This window comes from Misgurnus anguillicaudatus, chromosome 21 (genome assembly GCF_027580225.2).
Source record: "Misgurnus anguillicaudatus chromosome 21, ASM2758022v2, whole genome shotgun sequence".
Lineage (NCBI taxonomy): Eukaryota > Metazoa > Chordata > Actinopteri > Cypriniformes > Cobitidae > Misgurnus > Misgurnus anguillicaudatus.
The window spans coordinates 57,451,415-57,473,737 of record NC_073357.2 but is presented as its reverse complement, the minus strand read 5'-3'; the positions used below and the strand labels follow the sequence as shown (position 1 = coordinate 57,473,737).

Here is a 22,323-nt window from a genome sequence, read left to right as displayed (position 1 = left end):
GATGCAAGTATTTTGGTGGGAGGGCGCAGTCCACTTGTTGGCAAGCTCCTTAGGCAATATATGAGCGTAAGATGAAGTCACAAACATTGCGACTGGAGTCAACTCCCACTCATCAGTCAGCACAGTCACTGCTTTATGTGAAGTACCAGCTGGTGCCACGGTCTCCCAGTCCTCCATACTTAGTTGTGCACGTCTGAAATTGGGAAATGGACACGACATTTAAGTCCAGATCCATAACTGCTGCGCTTGCCTGGGCGTTTGCGTTATTCCTTCACAAAATCTGCTTTGCTGACAAAAGTAAGTGTCTCTTATATAATCCAGATAATTCAGTGTTGAATCTCTTATTGTATTTTATGTGACATAAGTATGATTTCATCTCAGTCTCATGGCTGTATGAAAGACCCTCATAGATGACATTGCAGATTAATGTTTTGAAAATATTGTGTCCTGTTGAAAATAAAATGCTTATGCACAAAGCACAGTTGTGAATTTTTTTTTATTACAATACGATAATCAGCTTTTAAACTTAAAACATTGATACATCAATTAGCGGTCACTTCAAATTGTATAAGCTTTGACACAATAATACACACAAATAAAGGTATAATATTCACATTTGAGCTATTATATAAATGTATCACATACAAATTTTGTGCTTTTTTCATCATGTTGATGTTTGTCTTCTTTCTTTAGTTTGTACGGTCCCAACAGAGCCGGTGATTATTAAAGAGAACAGCACTGTTGACACAATCGTCGTCCATATTAACACAATGACAAAGGATGTAACATTGAATATCACAGAGAATCCTGGGAATTTCTTCTATCTGAAAGGTTTAGACCTGTTGGCAAAGAAAAACCTGGACTTTGAAGTACGTGTGTATGGTTTTTTTTGGCTTGACTCTAATGGGCCTGTACAAAAATCAATCCTCTGATACTGGTTTGAAATGGTTGCTGACTGGTTCCAGCTTGTCATTCAAGGGCATTAGAGGGTTAAAGATATGATTTTAGTTCGTTCAACTTGTACATTTTTTTAAAGGTGGTAAACTTCTTTAGACCGAATACAAACCGGCTACAATTTTCCGAATAAAAACAGTTTTCCAAGATAAAACTAGTCATCCTTAAACTAGTATGACTTGTTTTTAATATGCACTTAAAGGGATAGTTAATTTATCTAAATTTTTTTATTCTGTCATCATTTACTTAATTTCATGTTGTTACAAACAAGTTTGAGGAATTTTTGTAAGCAAACCAATCAGAGTGCCCATTGACTTCCATAGTATTTTTTTCTACTATGGATGTCAATGGGGCTTCTGATCTGTTTGGTTACATACATTCCTCAAAATATCTTCCTTTGTACAGGTTTGTAACAACATAAGGGGAGTAAATGATGACAATATATTAAGTTTTAGGTGAACTATCCCTTTAACAATGAAAACACACAAAAATGTGATACAAGCTCTTTCGGTGGCTGACATTTTGATGACGTCTGTGACATTTACAGTCAATTCAAACAAGTTAATTTGTAAAACTGTGCTGTTTCACTTTATTTTTCTCTGTTGTTCAGACTCTTTTAGCTCCTGAAGAACTAACAGTTCATGTTCGATGTAATAAAACCGGCCACAAAAGTGTAAGTCACAGTCATAACTGCAAGTACAATATACTGTAGTATGATATAATATACATTTAGCTGGAAATCTCTACTGTTATATACTGTATATGTGTGTTGTTTTTATTGTGATTGTACATATAAACTATATGGATGTTGTGTTAAATCTTTACTTTACAGATTACTCTGATCGTGCTTGTTCGTGTTGAGAATATAAATGACAACCCTCCGTTATTTAACCAGAGCGAGTATATACTTGACGTAAATGAGGTAAGGACCTTTAGCGTTCACTGTTAAAGGATTAGTCCATTTTCTTAAAAGAAAAATCCAGATAATTTACTCACCACCATGTCATCCAAAATGTTGATGTCTTTCTTTGTTCAGTCTTGAAGAAATTATGTTTTTTGAGGAAAACATTGCAGGATTTTTCAAATTTTAATGGACTTTAATAGAGCCCAACATTTAATACTTAACTCAACACTTAACAGTTTTTTTCAACATAGTTTCAAAGGACTATAAACAATCCCAAACGAGGCACATGGGTCCCATCCAGCAAAACGACTGTCACTTCCGACAAAAAAATAACAAATATACACTTTTAAGGCACAACGTCTCGTCATGTAGATCCGGTCGTGATGCGCCAGCTGACCCCACGCAATACGTCATGACGTCAAGAGGTCACAGAAGACGAACGCGAAACTCCGCCCCAGTGTTTACAAGTGTGTTGAAAGAGGCGTTCCTACGTTGTTGTATGTCAACTGATACTAATTAATGTCTTTGTGTCAGTTTATTGTTTACAATGGTCCGCAAATGTGCGTTTTATATATGTAACACGTGACCTTCCTACGTCACTACGCATTTACATTAGGTCGCGCTGGACCGGACCTAGACGAAAAGTTGTTGTTTAAAAGTACATATTTTTTATTTTTCTTGTCAAAAATGACAATCGTTTCGCTAGATAAGACCCTTATTCCTCGTTTGGGATTGTTTATAGTCCTTTGAAACTCCGTTGAAAAAAACTGTTAAGTGTTGAGTTAAGTATTAATTGTTGGTGTCTATTAAAGGCCATTAAAATGAGAAAAATCCTGCAATGTTTTCCTCAAAAAACATAATTTCTTCTGGACTGAACAAAGAAAGACATCAACATTTTCGATGACATGGTGGTGAGTAAATTATCTGGATTTTTCTTTTAAGAAAATGGAATATTCCTTTAACCCAGATATTGTCTTTACCTAAACAATGAAGTAAACATCACTTAATATTTTGAGTTTTGGACCAAAATATAGTTCATTTAACTTTTAAGCGTACAAAATACATTAAATTAAAACATTCAAGTAAATTAAACTTAAAATTATTCATGTTCACACATAATCCTTTCCGCCTGAATATTTTAATTATGATAGTCTTTTTCACAGAATAAAAACTGATAAAACGTTTACTACTTAAATATTTGTTAATAAAATGTCATATAGGTTTAAGCTTTTATATTATTGATGTTGTTTTGTTATTTTGTGAAGTCACCTTTCAGGTGATCAGTGTTTCCGTACGAATATTTTATTGTATTTCTCTCCACAGTACTGACATTGCATGTCAAAAACACAGTTTTGTGTGTGTTTCTGTGGAGAATCACATTTATTCAATGATTGACTTAAAGTCAGTCATGAATTTTGTGTTAATAGCATTTATAACACCCAAAGTAATATAAAGGATTTAAAAAAATGGCAACTTGATTCGTCTGCTACACCAACTAAATTGTAAAAACTAACGTTATTTAGTGCAACGGGTTTCCTCGCAAATTTCTAGTAATGTCCACTAATCAAGCTTAAGATTTTTAAGTCAATTCTTGTTAGAACAGCTTATATGTTTAAGTAAACTTTACTCAAGTTGTTTTAGGGCAACAAGTTTGCTTTATTTTTTCAAACTCAACTTATCCGGACTCAAAGTGTTCAGCTAACCAAATTAATCACCGTGCCGATGCTGAGATAAATGCTGCATCCTAAATCACTTACTTCCATACTATATAGTAGGCGAAAATTAGTAGTATGTACTGTCAGAAAAATGCTAGAAAAATGGTGCCTAGCTATAACTGGGGCTCATAGATACATATTGGTACCAAAGTATTACCTCAAAGTTACATTTTGACATCATATGTACAGTATACATATCTGTAACCACATCTGTACCCCCATGTTAGGACCTATTTTAAAGGGTACAACCCCAGTGACAGCTAGGGACCATTTTTTGACCTTTTTTTTTTCAAATTCATAGTATTCATAGTAATTTATAGTAGGCGAAAGGTACCTGGATGTACTACTACTTTCAGCAAGATTTTTAAGTGTTCGTTTGATGGACACTTTACTATCCCATCAGGCCATGTGAACTGAGGACCAGACATCTATGAACCAGGAGGCTCTTATTAAGTGGTTTAGGTACCAAAAATTGTGTTTCTCCTGATTTATTTGCAGAAGTAAATTCTGGTCGTGGTTGTTCTGATTACATCATCGGCAGTGTTGAGGGTAATGCATTACAAGTAACGTGCATTATGTAATAATATTACTTTTCTGAAATAACGAGTAAAGTAATGCATTACTTTATAAATGTACACATTAATATTTGAGTTACTTTTTTAAAAAAAGTAATGCGAGTTACTTTTCAGTTTAATTAATTCAATCTAAAAATAAAATGATGTACTGAATTAAACTGAACATATTAACGTAGAATTACACACTCTGTGCGCCTGAGCGGGAACAATTTTGAGTCCGAAATAGAGATGGCAGGCCAGAGCTTGACATTTTTGCGATCATTAAAAACCCCTACAAGGCCTAAAAGAGATCAATCCTCAGCCAAGTAAAAAAAAGTAATGCAAAAGTTAAAAGTAAAACTTAAAAGTAAGCATTACTTTCCATGAAAAGTAACTAAGTAACGCAATAGGCTTTATGCCCAGCTGCACTACTTCCTGAACTTCAGCCAGCTCCTTGTTTCCTGTCTGCCATTATTGGACAAACTGATTAATCCAGGTGTGCCTGACCTCAGTAGTCACAACAACAATATCAGACACACCTGGATTAATCAGTTTGTCCAATAATGGCAGACAGAAAACAAGGAGCTGGCTGAAGTTCAGGAAGTAGTGCAGCTGGGCATAAAGCCTATTAGTTACTTTTTTGGGGAGTAATTTAATATTGTAATGCATTACTTTTAAAAGTAACTTTCCCCAACACTGATCATAGGTCAAAGGACATACAGGTTACATGACAATAAAAAACATGGCGGATGCAGTATGTCCAAAATGCATTCATATTGCACGCACACATTCTGTGTGACCCTGGACCACAAAACAGGGTCATAAGTCATCAATATGTGTTGCCAAAGGACTTTAAAGTCGCAACAAACCATACGGTAAATGGAAAGCTTATTTATTCAGTTTACCCTTATGAATGGTTTTGTGGTCCAGGGTCAAATACAGAGTGTACTGTTTTAACAATGAAGCAGGAAGTAGTTCATCAAATTCAGTACGTATTGTCACAGTATGATTTTGGACGCAGCAATAAACTTCAGGAGCTATAAAAAGTACTAGATTATAATGTTATATTCTGTCTTTATCGAACAGCTCACACCTGTAAATAGCAGCATTGCTTTAATTGAAGCCACAGATGAAGATTCAGAGGTTCTGTATTACTCTATTGAACCAACAGTGGTAAGAACCTAAATTATTTACTGAGTACTTTTCATTTTATTTCACACATACATTTGGCAACTTATAGTTTATTGAAGCTATAAATTTTTCTTATCAGTATATGTGACTTCTTTTTTGAGGGCGCACGATGCAAAATTCGTCACAACATGTATTTAGCCCGTCGTGTGGGTGGTTCGTAATTTCAAAATATGTGTTCGGCACGTCAAGTGATTTATGTGCATCACGTGTCTTGTCAAAATAATTAAGTGCCTGCTGCAGACGCGTCTAAAGGGTTTATGATAAAAGAGACGCTTGCGTTTGTCAGATACTCGCATACTCTCATGCATGCGTAATCAGAGTTTACTGTTAAGTGAGTGTCTTGCGTGTATTTTGTGAATGTGAGCGTCTCTTATATCCTAAACGTTTTTGAAGTGTGTGCAGCAGGCACTTATTTTGACAAAACACGTGATGCACATGGTTCACATAATGCAACAAACACATATTTTGAAAACACAAGCAACACACATGACACTCCGAATACATATTTTGAATTTGCGCCCCTTGGAAGAGTAGTCACGAGCCGCCACTGATGTGTGATCCCTGGGATTCGAACCCTTGACCTTTGCGATGTTACCATTTGAGGTACAAGAAAATTTTTCTATAAAAATGGTTATAAATGAATTGGTTTTACAGCACAGGTACTTCAGACTGGAGACCATGTATACCCCACGAATTCTCGTGAACAAGGTTTTGGATTATGATGTCGTCCAACAGGTGAAATTCACCCTGTTTGTTCAGGTGTGTGAAATATTTCTATGTGATTCTTGAAGCTATTAGGATACCTCTCTCCTTCATTAAAAAATTAATCTTAACTTTACCAGGATACTCAACCTCCTGGACCACCAAATGACGTGTCCTTTACAGCCTCAGCAACCATCACCGTCAATATAAAAGACATTGATAACCGTCCTCCGTGGTTCCAACCATGTACAAGAATAAATAATGGTTACGCTAAACTCTGCCTGAGTTTGGGCTACAAGGGAAAAGTCAACTTAACAGAGAAACAGGTACAAGTCGAATGAATAAATGTATGCAGAGTTGTTTTTTGAAATTATGCATTCATGATTTATATTTAAAGGACGGAGCACTGCAGTTACAACCGGGTCCGGTGTATGCCAGAGATGGAGATAAAAGTAGAAATGAAGAGATAAGCTATAAAATAGTTAAAGGTACAACTGTATCTTTCTTCTGGTGTAACTTCTTTCTCTGTACATATAGAGGCGGTTTCCTAGACAGGGTTAGGTTAAGCGAGGACTAAGCATTAGTTAAATTGTGACATTTCAGTAGTTTTTACAAACACACCTTACAAAAATAGTAATGGTGCCAACCCTGAGACAAAACATGACATGCCAGTGCAAGATGTATTCATTTAAGACAGCTAAACATCCATTTTAGAGTAGGCAAAAAAGGATACTTCAGCCAAAGATGAAGATGACCTCATGATTTACTCACCCTCAAGCCATCCTCAATGTATATATCTTCATCTTTCAGATGAACACAAAGTTTTTTTCTTTCTTACATATATGTATGTGTGTGTGTGTGTGTGTGTGTGTGTGTGTGTGTGTGTGTGTGTGTGTGTGTGTGTGTGTGTGTGTGTGTGTGTGTGTGTAGTGTATATATATATATATATATATATATATATATATATATATATATATATATATATATATATATATATATATATATATATATATATATATATATATATATATATATATATATGAAGAGCTCTTTTCCAAAACGCTATAAATCCATTTCAATTGTTTTCAGAAAAAGTAAATTTTTTACCCAGACCCACACATTTTGTGAATATTCAATTTATTCTGTTATAATTGTTTTTTTGCTCAATCTGAACATGTTGAATAATGATTATTAAATCAAACGACAATATTGTTGATTATAAATTCAAAGATAATTTTATTTTTTTTCAAAACGCTATAAATCCATAATTTTTTTCCATAAATTGATGTTTTTTCTTTACAAAAACAAAAAAACAAATAACAGAACATCCAACATATACTCAGGGACTCTACTATAAATTAATAAGTAAATTATTCAGATTGTGATATACATTGGAGCCAGTATGAAATAAACAGAATTACACATAACTAACTTGCTATTACTCCCTCCACCATTTCAGTTTTCTCCTTAGCAGGGCGTTAGGAACCTCTTTTGCTTAATATATTTCACACCTCTCTCTCTCTCTCTCTCTCTCTCTCTCTCTCTCTCTCGTCTACACACAGTTTGTATTAACCTCACACGCACACAGCGAGCTCCCCTCGTTCTGTTCTCAATGACATACCATGTAACAACGCGCTCATAATGTCCAATCCAAAAAGCACAACTTTACAGATGTCCCTGCATTGGTCACTAGCCACATTTTGTACTTTTGCACGACATTGATCAATGTATCAAACGCCAGTCTGTCTATCAGCAGGCTATCGAACTATTCAGTACTTTTCATGTTACGTTAGCAGGCTTCTTCACAGGAATTAAACTTTATCGCGAACGTACAAAACGGTATTAAACGAGCCAGTTCTGAAACGAAAGTTGTACATACCAAACACTTTGATGAAGATCGCCTTGCAAACGGGTAACGTTACCTTCTCCGGATGATGTATTAACATGACATAAATCTCATTTTGAGTAATGAATGAACATAAACAAACATCTGTTCAGAGCGCCGCCATTGGATTGCGTCGAACGCTCATCGAGTTCTGATTGGTCGAGAGGATAAATCGCGTTTAGGCTAAAAATAGACTCGGCGCTTATCGCGTTTTGGAAAGGAACGGCATCTTGTACCTACATTTTAACAAGGAAATGTAGTGATTTGGCATAAAACGTTCATGGAGGAGTGAATAGGTTCAGTACACAGCCAAATGACATGACAAACTAATTTTTTTTAAAAATGGCGTTTATCGCGTTTTGGAAAAGAGCTCTTCATATATATATATATGTATGCCATCATGGCCGTAGCCAGCTATGAGGTCACAGAGGTCCGGACCTCGGTAATTTTTTCATTTAAAAAAATAAAATTTGAAGTTCTCCGAATGACTAATTCGTTTTTCAAAACGAATCCGCATCTATAATTATGTTTTGACACTTTACTGTATAGTGTAGTGTAAAATGCAGAAGATTGGCTTAAGCTGCGACGGCGCGAGTACAGAAGTTGCAGTGTTGCCAGATCCCATTGTTAAAAATCCTCTTTAGATGTAGTGTTTTAGCAATTACTGTGACACTTTGACATCATCTATAAAGTGATTGTTTAATCATTCAGCGCGAGCAGGTTATTGCTGATACTACATTCGGTAAGATAAAAGCAGTTATCATCATAATTGTGTCTGTAAGAGTATGTAGAAGAACTGGGTTTAAATAAAATATGCCAAATATGTTCAAACATGTAGCGTAAAACGGTAAAGCTAATCTCAACAAAACATAAGCATTAAGAATTCTGTTATTTAATTTAATTTAGAAGTTAACCTTTAACAAAGTCATGCTGAAAACAATAAGAGCATTAAACAAGTTCTTGTTTAACATCTTGTAACGTTTTTTATTTTATAATATTGCTTATTAAAATGATTACAAAAATAAACGTTGCATGAAAAAGTAATAAATAATCCAGCAGTGTAAAAAGGTTAAGACAGAATATTTTAGATCCCAGGTAAAAATAAAGTATGCTTCAATATACTTAAACCACTTAAATACTAGCAAGTACATTTGTAAGTTATGTAAAGTTATGCTACAAATATACTTATTAAAAGTAAAGTTCTACTTGAGCAGTACTTCAGTTTACCTGAAAAAGTAAGAATACCAGTACCAACTAGATTTTTATTGAAATAAATTATGTCTCAAAATAACACTTAGATGTTCACTTAATTTTAAGAAGTACCAAAAACAAATAATGTGAAATATAAACCGCAAAATGAGTGCACGAAAATAGTACATTTACTAAGTGTACTTAAAAAGTGTATTTTATTTATGTGCACTTTTTTTTTACCTGGGATAGCATTTGTTAACTCTTAACACCCCACCCTGGACCTCAGTAATTTTCAAACCCTGTACGCCAACGTAAATTTTGTCAAATGTCTGGGTGAGTGTTCGCTGCAACCCATATTTCCCTACGGGAACAAATAAATACTGAACTGAACTGAAGTTTTATTGGAAAATGCCCTGGCTCTTTCATGCTTTATAATGGTAGGAAATAGTGCTTTTGATTTGAAGCCCAAAAAAGGCCATCCATCCTTCACAGAAGTAATCCACACGGCCCCAGGGAGTTAATAAAAGGGCAATCAATGTGATTTTGTAATAAAATATCAACATTTAACATTGAATTTTTGGCCTTCAAATCAGAAGCGCCATTATAAACCTTAGAACAGCCAGGACATTTTTTATTATAACTCCGATTGTGTTTGTCTGGAGAAAAAGTCATATACATTGAGAATGGCCTTAGGGTGAGTGAATCATGGGGTAGTTTTCATTTTTGGGTGAAAAATGTCTGGGAAACTGCCCCACAATGCTTGAGAATAATTGCACAGATTTTCATTTGTGTCATTGCATCTAGGAAATGAAGACAATATATTTCAAATTGATGAAAACTCGGGCAACATCACCATGTTAAAACCAGCAGATGTAGCAGGTCCAGTATCACTCTTAGTATTGGTGAGTTAAGTACGTTATTCAGGCATATATAACCCTTTATAGTTATGCATTATGATACAGTAGCTATTGTAAAAATGTTTGTTTTTATACCTGAAATGAAACACTTTATATAAAAAGCATCATTTGTATGTAAAGAAATATTTATTTTAAGGAACTTTGTAGTTTGTTTCCTGAGTACATTCATTATGTACCAAAGAAAAACCGAAGTAATGGATGCTTTTACCAACAAAGGAAAATGTGTTTATTTTAAAGAGCACCTATTGTCCGATTCACGTTTTTACATTTCCTTTGATGTGTAAATGTGTATTAGTTCATGTTAACGAAGGTACATACTCCAAAGTAAACGATGCCATGAGTTATCATCTCCAATGTAAATCTCTGAGAGATTGTAGGCAACAGTTTACTTCCTGGGATTGGTGATGTAGACAAGACCAACATTATCATAATTCCTCCCACTTTGACTCACAGTCTGTAAGTTAACTCCTGTTAGCATTGCATTGTGAGCAAATCCTTCAAACATGGTAAGGAGCGTCACATTTCCAGCTGATGTCAGAGGTATTCAGACCAATCACAACGTACAGATTAGCTGGCCAATCAAGGACACAAAGTTTTTCAAATCTGTGCGTTTCAGGAAGAGAATGAAATCTGGAGCTACAAAAATGTACGGTATGTGTAAAATGATGTGTTTTTAACCATAAACCACGCAAACACATTGTATTATACCAAATACACAAAAACCTTGTTTTTTAAGTAATGAAATAGGTGCTCTTTAACCACTAATGTGCATTGTTTACCAATGAAAGAAATCTTTAAATGTATTGAACGCAGCTTTCAAATACAACATTTCCACAACCCATTACAAGGCACACACACATTAATGTTTTATACATAGTTCATCAAAATATGGCCACAGGTTAAATCTTAAGAGCTGGTAAGTCATTTCTAGAATAAAAGTCTCTCTATCTTACTCTTCCAGGTCTCACAGGTATCAAACAGGGACCAGTTTGCCACCACTACAGTCACCATTGAAGTCAAGAAGAAGAGCAGAAATCCTCCACGGTTTGAGAAGGAACGATATGAAGCGTATGTTTACAGTAATTCAGGACCTGAAAACATGGTGCTAAGGGACCGAACATCAAACAGACCCCTCAGAGTCAGAGCGAGGGATGAGGATTTCGCAGGTGTAAGTTGTAGGGAAATCTAAAATATCTCATTGAGATGTTTAGCATGATTTCACCAAGCAGGACCATTCATTCCAGTTTCTTCTTTTATGTCACAGGGAATCAATCCAGATATAAAATATGAAGTGCAGTATAGCAGCTATGTGAATATCACAACAGATGGGTTTTTTATTCTGAAGAAAGCAGTTCGCACAGAATCTTTTGCTCTGCAGGCAAGTGGATGTGACTTTAACATCTTACAGTTTCTTTAAATAATTTAGTTAATGACATATTTGTGAATCTATGATATCAAGTAAAACATTTCTGAAGTTTTGTTTTTGTGACTAGCTTCGGGCGGTTGATGTGGCCACTGGTGAGGCGGGAACATCCACCCTCTCTGTGATTGTATTACAATGTAAGTCATTTGATTCATTAATTTTATCCATTTTACAGCTCGAAGAAAGGATATCATCCATGAAAAATAATTGACTGCTGTTTTGGCTGTGTAATTCGTCTGGCTGGCTCCATTGTAAACAGTGCTTTACTGATAATCACGTTATAAAATTGACATCTTTGGCCATACAGTGCAGAAGACATGAGTTATACATGTTTGTGGCATGGGAAGAAATTTTCAACCTGATGTTATGAGAATTTGTACGTATTTTGCAATTTGGCTAATTCATACAAAGTCGTACTAAGTGAATCGCAAAAAACATACGATTATAAAAAGAATTGATACCCCACCCCTAAAGCCAACATCATATGGGTGGAAGCAAGTTGTACAAAATCACACAAATTTGGTCGGATCAATTCATTCAAATTAGCCACCTCATAAAATACGTCCGAACTGCCATGCGATTGTGTTGAAATATTGGATATTTGCATTAGGGATGGACTGATACAAAATTTCTATCCTGATACCGATATTCAATTACTTGAAATGACATCTGATACCGATAGATCAACCCTACCTCAAGGCATTTCGTGGTATAATCACAAAATATTTTATTTATTTATTTATTCATGTTCATGGACATGGTTTTCCGCTTTTTCGTGTCACTCAGCACGAAATTCTATAAAAAGTTTATTTTTTATTAAAAAATAGAATATACAGCTAGAATCACAAATCACAAATAAGCCAGGGAAATATAGAAAATAAACGTAAAAAGCAAAGGGAAAAAATTATAAAAAGTTTTTTGTGTCCCTAGCACAAATTTTTTTCATGTCATTTTATTTATTGTTTTTTTTTCTTTTTTTCTTTTTTTATTGTCAGTTGGGGTTAGATTTGGGCTTTGGGTTAAGATGTAATTTCATGTCCGATTTCTAAAGTATTTTCGCTTGGTGTTGGGGTTACAGTAGGATGTCTGAAATGTAACAGAAAGTCATTCTAACCCCAAGCGACAAAATAAAAAAAATAAAGAGAGAATATAATACATAAAGTCGTGCTGCGGACACAATTTTTTTAATTATATATATATATATATATATATATATATATATATATATATATATATTTTTTTTTTTTTTTTAAATAAACATTTTAAAAAAATTATTAAAATTTTTTTAAAGTCATGCTGCGGACACAAAAAAATTATTATATATATATATATATATATATATATATATATATATATATATATATATATATATATATATATATATATAATTTTTTTTCTAAATAAATATTTTTAAAAAAATTATAAAATTTTTTTTACAATGACACGAAAAAGACATTCGTGAAAAAACACTAAATCATGTCCATGAACACAAATAAATAAATGACATTTTTCATGACTATACCACTCAACTTGCCTTGAGATTGGATTGGATAGATCAGATAGTTTTGCTTTTTATTCTTTGTTTCAAATTAGTATGAAATTATGAAATTGAGTTCTGATGCATTAATCCGCCCCCTTTGATTGCCAGGATATCATCAGTCCTGATCCTCGTCTGTTTTTAAACAATCGGCCGATGTCCAATAATGGGAAAAATTGCTTTTATCTGCCGATACTGATTATAGTGTTATGTATCGGTGCATCTCTAATTTGAATATATTGATATAAGATAGGATATAACTTTTACAGACAAGATTTATAGCAATTTTATCACACTATGGGGCAGTTTCCCAGACACAGTTTAGATTAATCCAGCACTAGGCGTTAGTGTTATTAGGACAAAACTGGGGTGGATCTTGAGATAAAACAATGGCACTGATATATCTTAAAGGGATAGTTCACCAAAAAATTCTGTCATCCTCATGTCACCATTCTCACTCTCATGTTGTTACTCCTGAAAGGAGAGATAGAAACATGAATAGAGACAACCACACGGACGTGTTGCTTCTTCAGTACTTTTATCCTGAATAAAGCGTGTCTCGGGACTTTATCACATTACAAACCTGTATCAATTTCTTTGTTCTGATGAACATGAAGGAAGATATTTTGTGGAATGTTTGTAAACAAACCAATCATGAGCCCCATTCATGTCCATAGTAGGATACTTTTAAGTGAATGGGGCTCATGATCGGTTTGTTTACAAACATTCCTTAAAACAACTTTCTTCGTGTTCATCAGTACGTAGACATTTATGCAGATTTGTAACAACATGAGAGTGAGTAAAGATGACAGAAGTTTTATTTTTGGATAAACTATCCCTTTGAGATACATCACCCTACTGAAGGATCCAGCTAGGACCAGCATAAGCTGGTCTCCCATCTTGGTTTTAACTGGTTTTGCTGGTGTAGAAGGAATACCAGCTGACCCACCAGCATGACCAGCTTTGTCAGGCTGGGAGGACCAGCGTGGACCAGCTAGTGCCAACTTAAACCAGCTAGAACTAGCTACCAGGTTGTGCTGGTCTTTGCTGGATTTTTCAGTAGGGCAGAACAAGGTGTTTTTAAATTAAGGAAAATCAAACATAACTTTTAGACCAGAATGATCCCTGTCTGGGAAACCGGTCGTAAATTTTTTATGTTGACAAACATATTTTCTTCAAATCTGAATTTATTTTTATTTCTGAAACAAAACAGCCACGGCGCGCACATAAACTCAAAATGGGTGTTCGATCAAAAAAGTCACATCAGAAGAATATAAAATAGGACCGGCACACAGAAGCTCCAAAAATGTCTACGGAAAAATCTGCATGCTTGAAACATCCAATGATAAAAATATGTTTTGATATTTTTGAAGGTTTGGCGTTCCGGTCTTGTTTTAGATTTTTATTTTGGTGCCATGCCTATCCCCCCATCTGTCAGAGATGAATGAGTCAGACGTATTTTCTGTGTAGTTGTACTTTATGTTTTTCCAAAAATTTCTCTTTGCACGTCTGCCAAATCAGCTGTGGGCGTCCAGTCGCCCGACGAGGGTTACCGAGCAGGAGATATGGCTCTGCTGGGCTTCGTGATGGCTGCTCTGCTGGTGCTGTGTCTCATCGTGATCGGCTATCTTATATCCCGCGTCAAGAAGGGGAATCCGGCCGCATTCAAGTTGTCTGAGGTCAGCATCTTCTCATCAAAGCTCAGTGAGTCCAGTTCTAAGTGTCCACTCTGTAAAACAGCTGACGCTTGAGATATCAAGATCCATTAGAAGTCCCTAAACACATACAGCAGATAACATAAAGCTCATGAAATTACGAGATTAACGCTTTGCCCTCGTTCAGTGTTTAGGGCCATTCTTGAAGTATACTCAGCCCCCTAACAGGCCAAGAGATAGCATGCAGTTCACCAATGATGGTTTCTTAAATGAAGGGGACACAGGGAGATCCGGGTCCAGGCGTGCCGAACTGAGAGATCGGAGGCCGGAATCGGGTCAAGCGGGCAGGGTGCGAGCGACACCTCGCGAGAGACAGAGGCATTGCAGTTCCTGCGGTCACCAGGTACAAAGCAACCACAGCAGCCCCGTTGTCCAATCCAGAGGAAGGCCGGGTAAAAATAAGGTAAAATCCATTCTGGCTAAAGAGAGGAGGAGAGAGGAAAGACAAAAGACAGTGTGGTTTAAGGAGAGCGAGGATTCTTCCGATATCGAGGTGGAAATCATTCCAGACAATATTGGACTTAAACCTGAAGAGGATACGGAGAAAGCGGAAGCAGATTTGGCTTCCTCTCCGTCGGAAATGGAAATGGGTGAATTAACTATGTTGAATATACAGGAGTTGAAAAGCAGGGAAGCAGATAACAAAGATGGACTAAACACAGGGAAGGTAGATCAGTGAAGATCTGCTGCGCAGGTCAAGGCACAAATTAGATTCCTCTGATGAATTCAGTATTACTATTCAGTTCGGTTGATATACTGCATCGTTGTAAAAAGATAAAAGTGCCCCTGTGGAGATCTTATTACAGACACAGTTTGTGTCAAAATATGACAAATTTTAGGCTACGGAGAGCAATGTGTTCATTCTGATGTATTTTTTATCGTTTGATATGTGTGCTGCACTAATATGCAAATATGTGTTGATTTGTTGTGTTTTAATGAAGAATAACTAAAGAATTTTGCATTTCATGTTGGCTTACTGCTCTATTTAATAAATAATAAATCATGAACACAATATTTTATATGAACATGTAAATTATTTGACTTTGTTGAGAAAACGAATAAAGCGCGTGTAAATTTAATATTTGTCCATAATGTGGTTATTTTCAATAAATCAAATAATTACACTCTTAACTCTTTCCCTGCCAGTATTTAAAAAAAAATTCAGCCAGTGTCAGCATTTCACAAAAGTGAAATGTTAAAATAGTGAAATATTAAAAATGTCTTCCAGAAAATAGTCTTCTTTAAATATATAAACGTACAATATATCAAATGAAAGAACAGACTCTCTGCTTTAAAAAAATACATCCTATCTTCATTTGTTCTCTTTTTATCACCTCTCAAATATGGATAGTTTTTTTTAATACCAAATTATCCCTAACCCAAATTTTGAGATAATAGCATTTGTAAAGGACTTAGTTAGAGATCAGATTCACAGCGATGATCAAAACAAAAAATTAGTTTTTCCTGTTTTTGGATCAGTGGATGCTTCAGTGTTTTATAAGTTGGGTAAGAGCACCACCTAGTGGATAATAGTGGAAATATGGTTGCCGTATCTCAAGATAACTCATCAATGTCGCTGAAAGAGTAAAGAAAATGCTACAAACGGTTCTTCACACTGATGCCATAGAACAGTGGTTCCCAACCTGGAGTCAGGGTCCTTCTTAGGGCAGCACCAGAGTTCACAGGGAGGCGCGGGATCTAATATTCTTTGAGCTCAAATTAAGATGCATAAAATATTCCACTAATCATTTGTAATAAATCATATTTTAAAAAGTTTTTTAAAAATCATATGCAGTGTTGGGCAAGTTACTAAAAATTAGTAATTAGTTACAGTTACTAATTACTTCTTTTAAAAGTAATTGAATTACTCTACCAGTTAATGTATATCAAAAGTAATTAGTTACTAGGGAAAGTAACTTTTAAGTTACTTTTATGTCTGCTTTTTAAAGGTGCAATGTGTAATTTTTAGAAGGATCTCTTGACAGAATTGCAAAATATTAAACAAAACTATATTATCAGGGGTGTATAAAGACATTTTTATAATGAACAGTTATGTTTTTATTATCTTAGAATGAGACATTTTTATCTATATACACAGCGGGTCCCCTTATGTGGAAGTCGCCATTTTGTGCCGCCATGTTTCTACAGAAGCCCTTAACGGACAAACTTTTTTTACTAAGTTGTCTCTGACAATTACATGTTTTTCCGGTGGCGGCTACTGTAGCTTCTCAATGCTTTTCAAAAGCAAGGGGTGAGCAGTGGACTGAGCCGTTGGTTGTAATTCACAACCTCACTACTAGATGTCGCTAAAATTTACACACTGCAGCTTTAAATGTAAATATGAACAGTACTCAACAGTCAAACGATTAAATGATAGTGGGCGTCACTCTTTTGTTAGATTGGTTATGTACTGTATTATTTAAGTAAAGTATCTTAAATGGATGGGCTATTTTACATGTATATATCACATACTGTAGGAGCCTATTTTGATTTAGATTCAGCCTTTGAATATTTTTGTTAGAAATTATCATAATATGTAAGCTTACTTTATTTATGTATATCATTTAGACCATTTAGACCAGGGGTGTCCAATCCTGCTCCTGGCGATCGACTGTCCTGCAAAGTTCAGCTCCAACCCAAACCAAATACACCTGAAGCAGCTAATCAAGGACTTCAAGATTACTTGAAAATTGAAGGCAGGTGTGTTTGATTAGAGTTGGACCTGAACTCTGCAGGATAGTCGGTCGCCAGAGGCAGGATTGGACACCCCTGATTTAGACAAATATTCTGTAGGTTTACATTGAATATATTTATTGTGTTAAAATTGTGTACTGTCTCTTTAAGAATTTGGGGACTGTGAAGCTTGCGGGTATAGTGCGCTTTTTGGAATACAGTGGAGTCGCACAGTTTTCTTTACCGCATCCATGATTTTTAAGATCATATATTGTTTGATTTAAATGATACACATGATTAAGGGAAGATATTGAATCAGAAAACGAAATATGTGAATTGTTTTGTCGGACGGACACAGAGCGAGTGGATTGATTTGTCGAAAACACTGAGCGAGTGGAACCAAAACGGAAACTAAATGCGCACTCCCACATACTATGGAGTTTAAACACGGTTGTACAGCACAGGGTGCATATTTTACTGTAAATCAACAATCGCGGATCGTTCTCTTCTATGAAAGCCAATGTAAACATCTGAGAATATATTAACATTTCTCAGATTTAATACTTTTGTGGACTACAAATGCAAGTTGATGTCATACTAGGATTGCTTAGCAAAGATAATTTACAAACAGACCTTTTGAGACACAAAATTTTTAAGCAAAGGTATGTTGTCGCGTTTTGATATTTGTCGGCCATAATGAAGTTTAATGATTTATTGCGCCGCCCATCACGGTCTTGCGATGTAAGATCAGAAATGTCTTGTCTGCAAGTGTTAATTTTTCACAAAACAGAGTAACGCTAGTAACTCATTAAAATGTCAGTAATTGTAATTGCGTTACTTGCTTTAAAAAAACACTTGGTTACATGCTTGTCACCGCTTTGTAACGCGATTCTCCCATCACTGATCATATGCTTACAATGCCAAGATAAGGTAGTTAAAATATTTTCTTGTGTAAAATAATGATTTCAACTAAATGTGCTTGTCAGCGTAACAGCAAAATCAAATGAAAAGATAGATGTGGAGTGTTTGGTTGGGCTCAAATTGTTGTATATGAACTTAGGGGGACTCAAGAAAAAAGGTTGGGAACCACTGCCATAGAAGAACCATTTCTCTTTATCATTTTATAGTATTTTATAGTTTGACTTATGTTTCCCTCACATGCTATAGGAATAATCGTAAATACAGGTTTATCAGGTAAAAATTGCACATGAACGTCCTCTGACGTCCTGTTTACCTCTGGGAAGTTTCAGAAATAATTTTGGCACCAACATGGGCGGGCCTCAAACTTTACAAATGGCAAATGGGAGAAGGATTTCAGCTGTGACGGGTATAATAATTTTTTCCCAACAGCTTAGTTGCCTTGCTTGTTGTTAAAGTAGTACAAATGTACATATATGAATAATAATTTGAAGCATATTGTATGTTTTGATTTTCCCAAGACAGGCCAGTATGAACCTGTCTTCCATTATTTCGGAAAAAAAGCACCTACATGACAAGTTCTTAATCATGACTTCAGTAGTGGGAATAATCACATTTTTACTGCTGTTTTATTGATTGACCACTGGTTTACATGTTTATTAAAAGCTATAAGATCACCTATAACAGCTTTTAATAAATTTTAATTAACGCAATACCCTTCCAGGACATTTGCCTAGTTAAATATAGATACATTTAGTCTTTAATAAAAAAAAATCCCAGGTATTTACATATATTTTCATATATTGATGTAAGAAACGTATAAAGTCCATAATTACCTAAATCAAGGCGATAAAACAATAAATTTGCTCTTTAGTCTTGGCCAGGTTTAGTGGGTTAAATAAACTCCAGGTTTCATTATTTGATTACTGTAGTTATTTGTTTTGTTTAACTTCTTATGAAATCTAATTAATGTGATGATCATAACTGACAATAAACAGTGCAGAAGGAAATTAAGTAAAATCTTATCAGTATTAATTTGCTGAACTGAACCAACCAATCCTTTTGAGAATCAGGTTATCTGCTTCACAGTTATCTTAGGTAGCCTAATACATTTAAAAGCTAAAGATATAACAATATTACAGCTAACATAAACATCTATCAACTTGTGCAACCATGCCTATAGCTGTCAAAATACATCAGAACATCTTCAGTATATTTTTCACATTTCAAATTGACAAATACACTGACAACTTGTGACACAGTGATGCAAAGACCATGACAATTGTTTTGAGATTCGTTTTCAGTGTTGTTGAGATTACAAAACAAATATGTTACCCAGTCTGTAAAAAAAAACCAAGCTAAAGTCTTTTTTTGTAATTTACTGTTTTCTACATAATATAAAGACCATTCTCAAAACATAACCTTGATATCTTTAATATTGACTGTCAAAAATTGAAATCAGTGAGCCTGGTTTGCACAGGTAGGGTTACATATGCATATACTGTATTTTGCATTGCTAATCCATACACTGAATAAAGGTGCTTTACGATGTCAAAGAAGAATTTCTGGATGAATGGTTCCATAAAGAACCTTTAAACTGAAGAACCGTTCTTTGTAGTGAAAATGTTCTTTAAAGGGGACCTTTCACATGACTTTTTTAAAGGACAAGTTCGGTATTTTACATTTAAAGCCCTGTTTTCAGATTGTTTATGATGAAATAGAACGGTTTTGACTGAATATTTGGACATATGCTGTTGGTGCTGCACTATAGAAGAACCATTTATGGTTCCCCAAGGAACCTTTCAGGAAGCTTCATACAAAAACATTTCTTACCTTTTTTTCCACTGCAAATGGCCTTTTGTGAAACAGACATGTTGAGGTTAAAGGTTTGTTATTGAACCTGACAAAGACTTTTATATTGTTAAGATTGTGGTACAGTCGCGGGATGGCTGGACTGCTGAGTGTCCATCACGTTTAAATGAACCCCAATGTGTGCGTCATCTTGATTGATGCCACCACTGTATCCATGTAATTTTCCAGCTTTGGAAGAAGCAGGTGATGACATGCGCCAAAATAAACTATGCAGCATTTTCCTAAACTCCCTTCGCATGAGACAATACAAAACTGGGTTTAGACAACTGTTTGTGTGGGCAAGACAAACAGTCAGCGGGAAAATGTAAGTATGCACCATGTAATATGTTTTATCCCAGTGCACGGCGTTCAGTTTCACCAGGACGCCCCAAAGAGTGATCGCGTGGTTTGGCATCCAGCAGATAAAAAAAGAGAGGACTACCACGGTGACAGACTTGGTTACTTTAGATCGCCTGCCTTGGTGATTCTTAACGCGCCTTTGTCGAATAAATCTTAAAAGCAGAAGGTAACATACCGACAGAATAAACATGGGCAAGATAAATGCAACGACAATCTTTTGAAGGTGATAAAGAGCAAGCCAATCGTGACCATCTGGAAACCGAAGGAGACACAGTTTTTCACCTGCAACAACTGTCACTGTGGAAAAAATTGTAGTTGGTGCCGTGGCTACAGTCGCCAGGACCCACAACACGGCGCATATCCATTTTACAGTCTCAAACCTTTTTCTAGAAGGGATCTTTAAGGCAGATGCGACAGACCAATAGCGAGTGATGCTCATGGCCGTGAGAAAGAACACGCTGGCGTACATGTTCATCACAGTGACCGATAAAATGATTTTGCACATGGCGTTACCAAACGGCCAGCTGAAATCCAGCGCCGTATCCACCGCCCAAAAAGGCAAAGTCAGAACGAATTGAAAGTCAGTCACAGCTAAATGGATGACGAAAACGTTAATGGTGGATTTCTTTCGTCCTTGCCTAATTTTCATCAAGAAGAAAACCAAAAGGTTCCCGACCAGACCCACGGCGCACACCACGGAGTAAACCACCGAGATTATGATCCGCAAGGCGAGGTTCCCATCCGCAGTCACGTCGATATCCTCCAGACTGCTGAACTTGTCAGGATCCATTAAACTTTTGTTAAAAGTTCCAGTGTAGTTTAATAAGTCGCCCATTATTTCTGATCGAAGCGTCAACAGGTGCCTGGATACGCAGTGGTCTTTGCGCCTGACATATCACCAGTCTCACATCGTTTCAGAGTAAATGCAAACAGACGGTATTAGATACGAGTTTCTGTACTGATAAGCGCCGTGTTTGATCACAGTACACCTGACAACCAGAGCTTTATGGAGATGCGCGCAGGGCGCGCCCGTCTGTGAAGAGCGCGCACTGGATTATGCCCGTGACGGACACATCTCCGTACAGTTGACGTCATGCAAAGCCATTTCAACACATGTTTAATTTTGAATAAGGTATAACACAATAGAAAACATCACAAAAGTCTAATGGATTTAATGGTTATAATGGGACTTGAATGATGTTCTATTCTCTACTGGAATTTTGTTGGGTTCTGTTTGTGTAATGTTATCTGGTGGATGGGAACCCATAGTGCACAGTGAAATCCTATTGAAATAAGATCTAAAACACACTACATAAAGGAATTTTCTAATGAATTTAATTGTAACACGTTGATGCGGTTTATAATGGTGTTTGCAATGGAAACCACTGGATTTTGTATGCTTTGCAGCAGGGTTGAACACGAGATGGAAAAATAGACCTCTTGTTTATGCAAAATAAAAAACTGGTTGCATTAAATGAATATTCACCCAAAAATGAAATTCATTTTCTCATCCTCATGTTGTTCTAAATCTGTATGAATTTCTTTTTTTCTGATGAACACAAAAGAAGATATTTTGATAAATGATTGTAAGCACACAACTGATTGTAACCATTGACTTCCATAGTAGGATAACAAATATTATGGAAGTAATGTAATAAATGATATAAGGAAGATATTTTGATAAATGATGGTAACAGTTGTTGTTACCCATTGAATTATTCGTATTTGTTTTTCCCACTATGGAAGTCAATGGTTACAATCAGCTTACAAATCTTCTTCATAAAAAGAAATACATACAGGATTAGAACAACATTAGGATGAGAAAATTATGAC

General features: G+C 35.5%; 2 protein-coding genes across 3 annotated transcripts; one reads left to right on the top strand and one right to left on the bottom strand.

The window, feature by feature from the left end:
- The first annotated feature begins 43 nt into the window (after window positions 1-43).
- Window positions 44-15,619, top strand: cdhr5a (cadherin-related family member 5a). 2 transcript variants are annotated; one of them, XM_055214945.2, is made up of 14 exons: window positions 44-297; window positions 694-869; window positions 1,565-1,627; window positions 1,787-1,876; window positions 5,214-5,300; window positions 5,973-6,077; window positions 6,161-6,346; window positions 6,418-6,508; window positions 9,901-9,998; window positions 10,975-11,181; window positions 11,278-11,391; window positions 11,507-11,573; window positions 14,495-14,652; window positions 14,816-15,619. In XM_055214945.2, the coding sequence occupies exons 1-14, from the start codon at window positions 207-209 to the stop codon at window positions 15,365-15,367; spliced, it is 2,085 nt and encodes a 694-aa protein (XP_055070920.2). In that variant the 5' UTR covers window positions 44-206; the 3' UTR covers window positions 15,368-15,619. The 2 variants fall into 2 exon arrangements, with proteins under 2 accessions (XP_055070920.2, XP_055070929.2); XM_055214954.2 differs by having other exon boundaries at window positions 14,495-14,677; window positions 14,904-15,619.
- A 4,446-nt stretch (window positions 15,620-20,065) lies between these two features.
- On the bottom strand, window positions 20,066-21,480 carry rxfp3.3a2 (relaxin family peptide receptor 3.3a2). The gene has a single exon (XM_055211208.2). The coding sequence runs from the start codon at window positions 21,323-21,325 to the stop codon at window positions 20,201-20,203; it is 1,125 nt and encodes a 374-aa protein (XP_055067183.1). The 5' UTR covers window positions 21,326-21,480; the 3' UTR covers window positions 20,066-20,200.
- Between the last annotated feature and the right edge of the window lie 843 nt (window positions 21,481-22,323).

Excerpts from the sequence above, each read along its gene's own strand:
- cdhr5a (XM_055214945.2), top strand. The coding sequence starts at position 207 with ATGGACACGACATTTAAGTCCAGATCCATAACTGCTGCGCTTGCCTGG. Across the intron at positions 870-1,564 it reads AGAAAAACCTGGACTTTGAA|ACTCTTTTAGCTCCTGAAGA; the intron begins GTACGTGTGTAT and ends TCTGTTGTTCAG. Across the intron at positions 5,301-5,972 it reads ACTCTATTGAACCAACAGTG|CACAGGTACTTCAGACTGGA; the intron begins GTAAGAACCTAA and ends TTGGTTTTACAG.
- rxfp3.3a2 (XM_055211208.2), bottom strand. The coding sequence starts at position 21,325 with ATGGGCGACTTATTAAACTACACTGGAACTTTTAACAAAAGTTTAATG.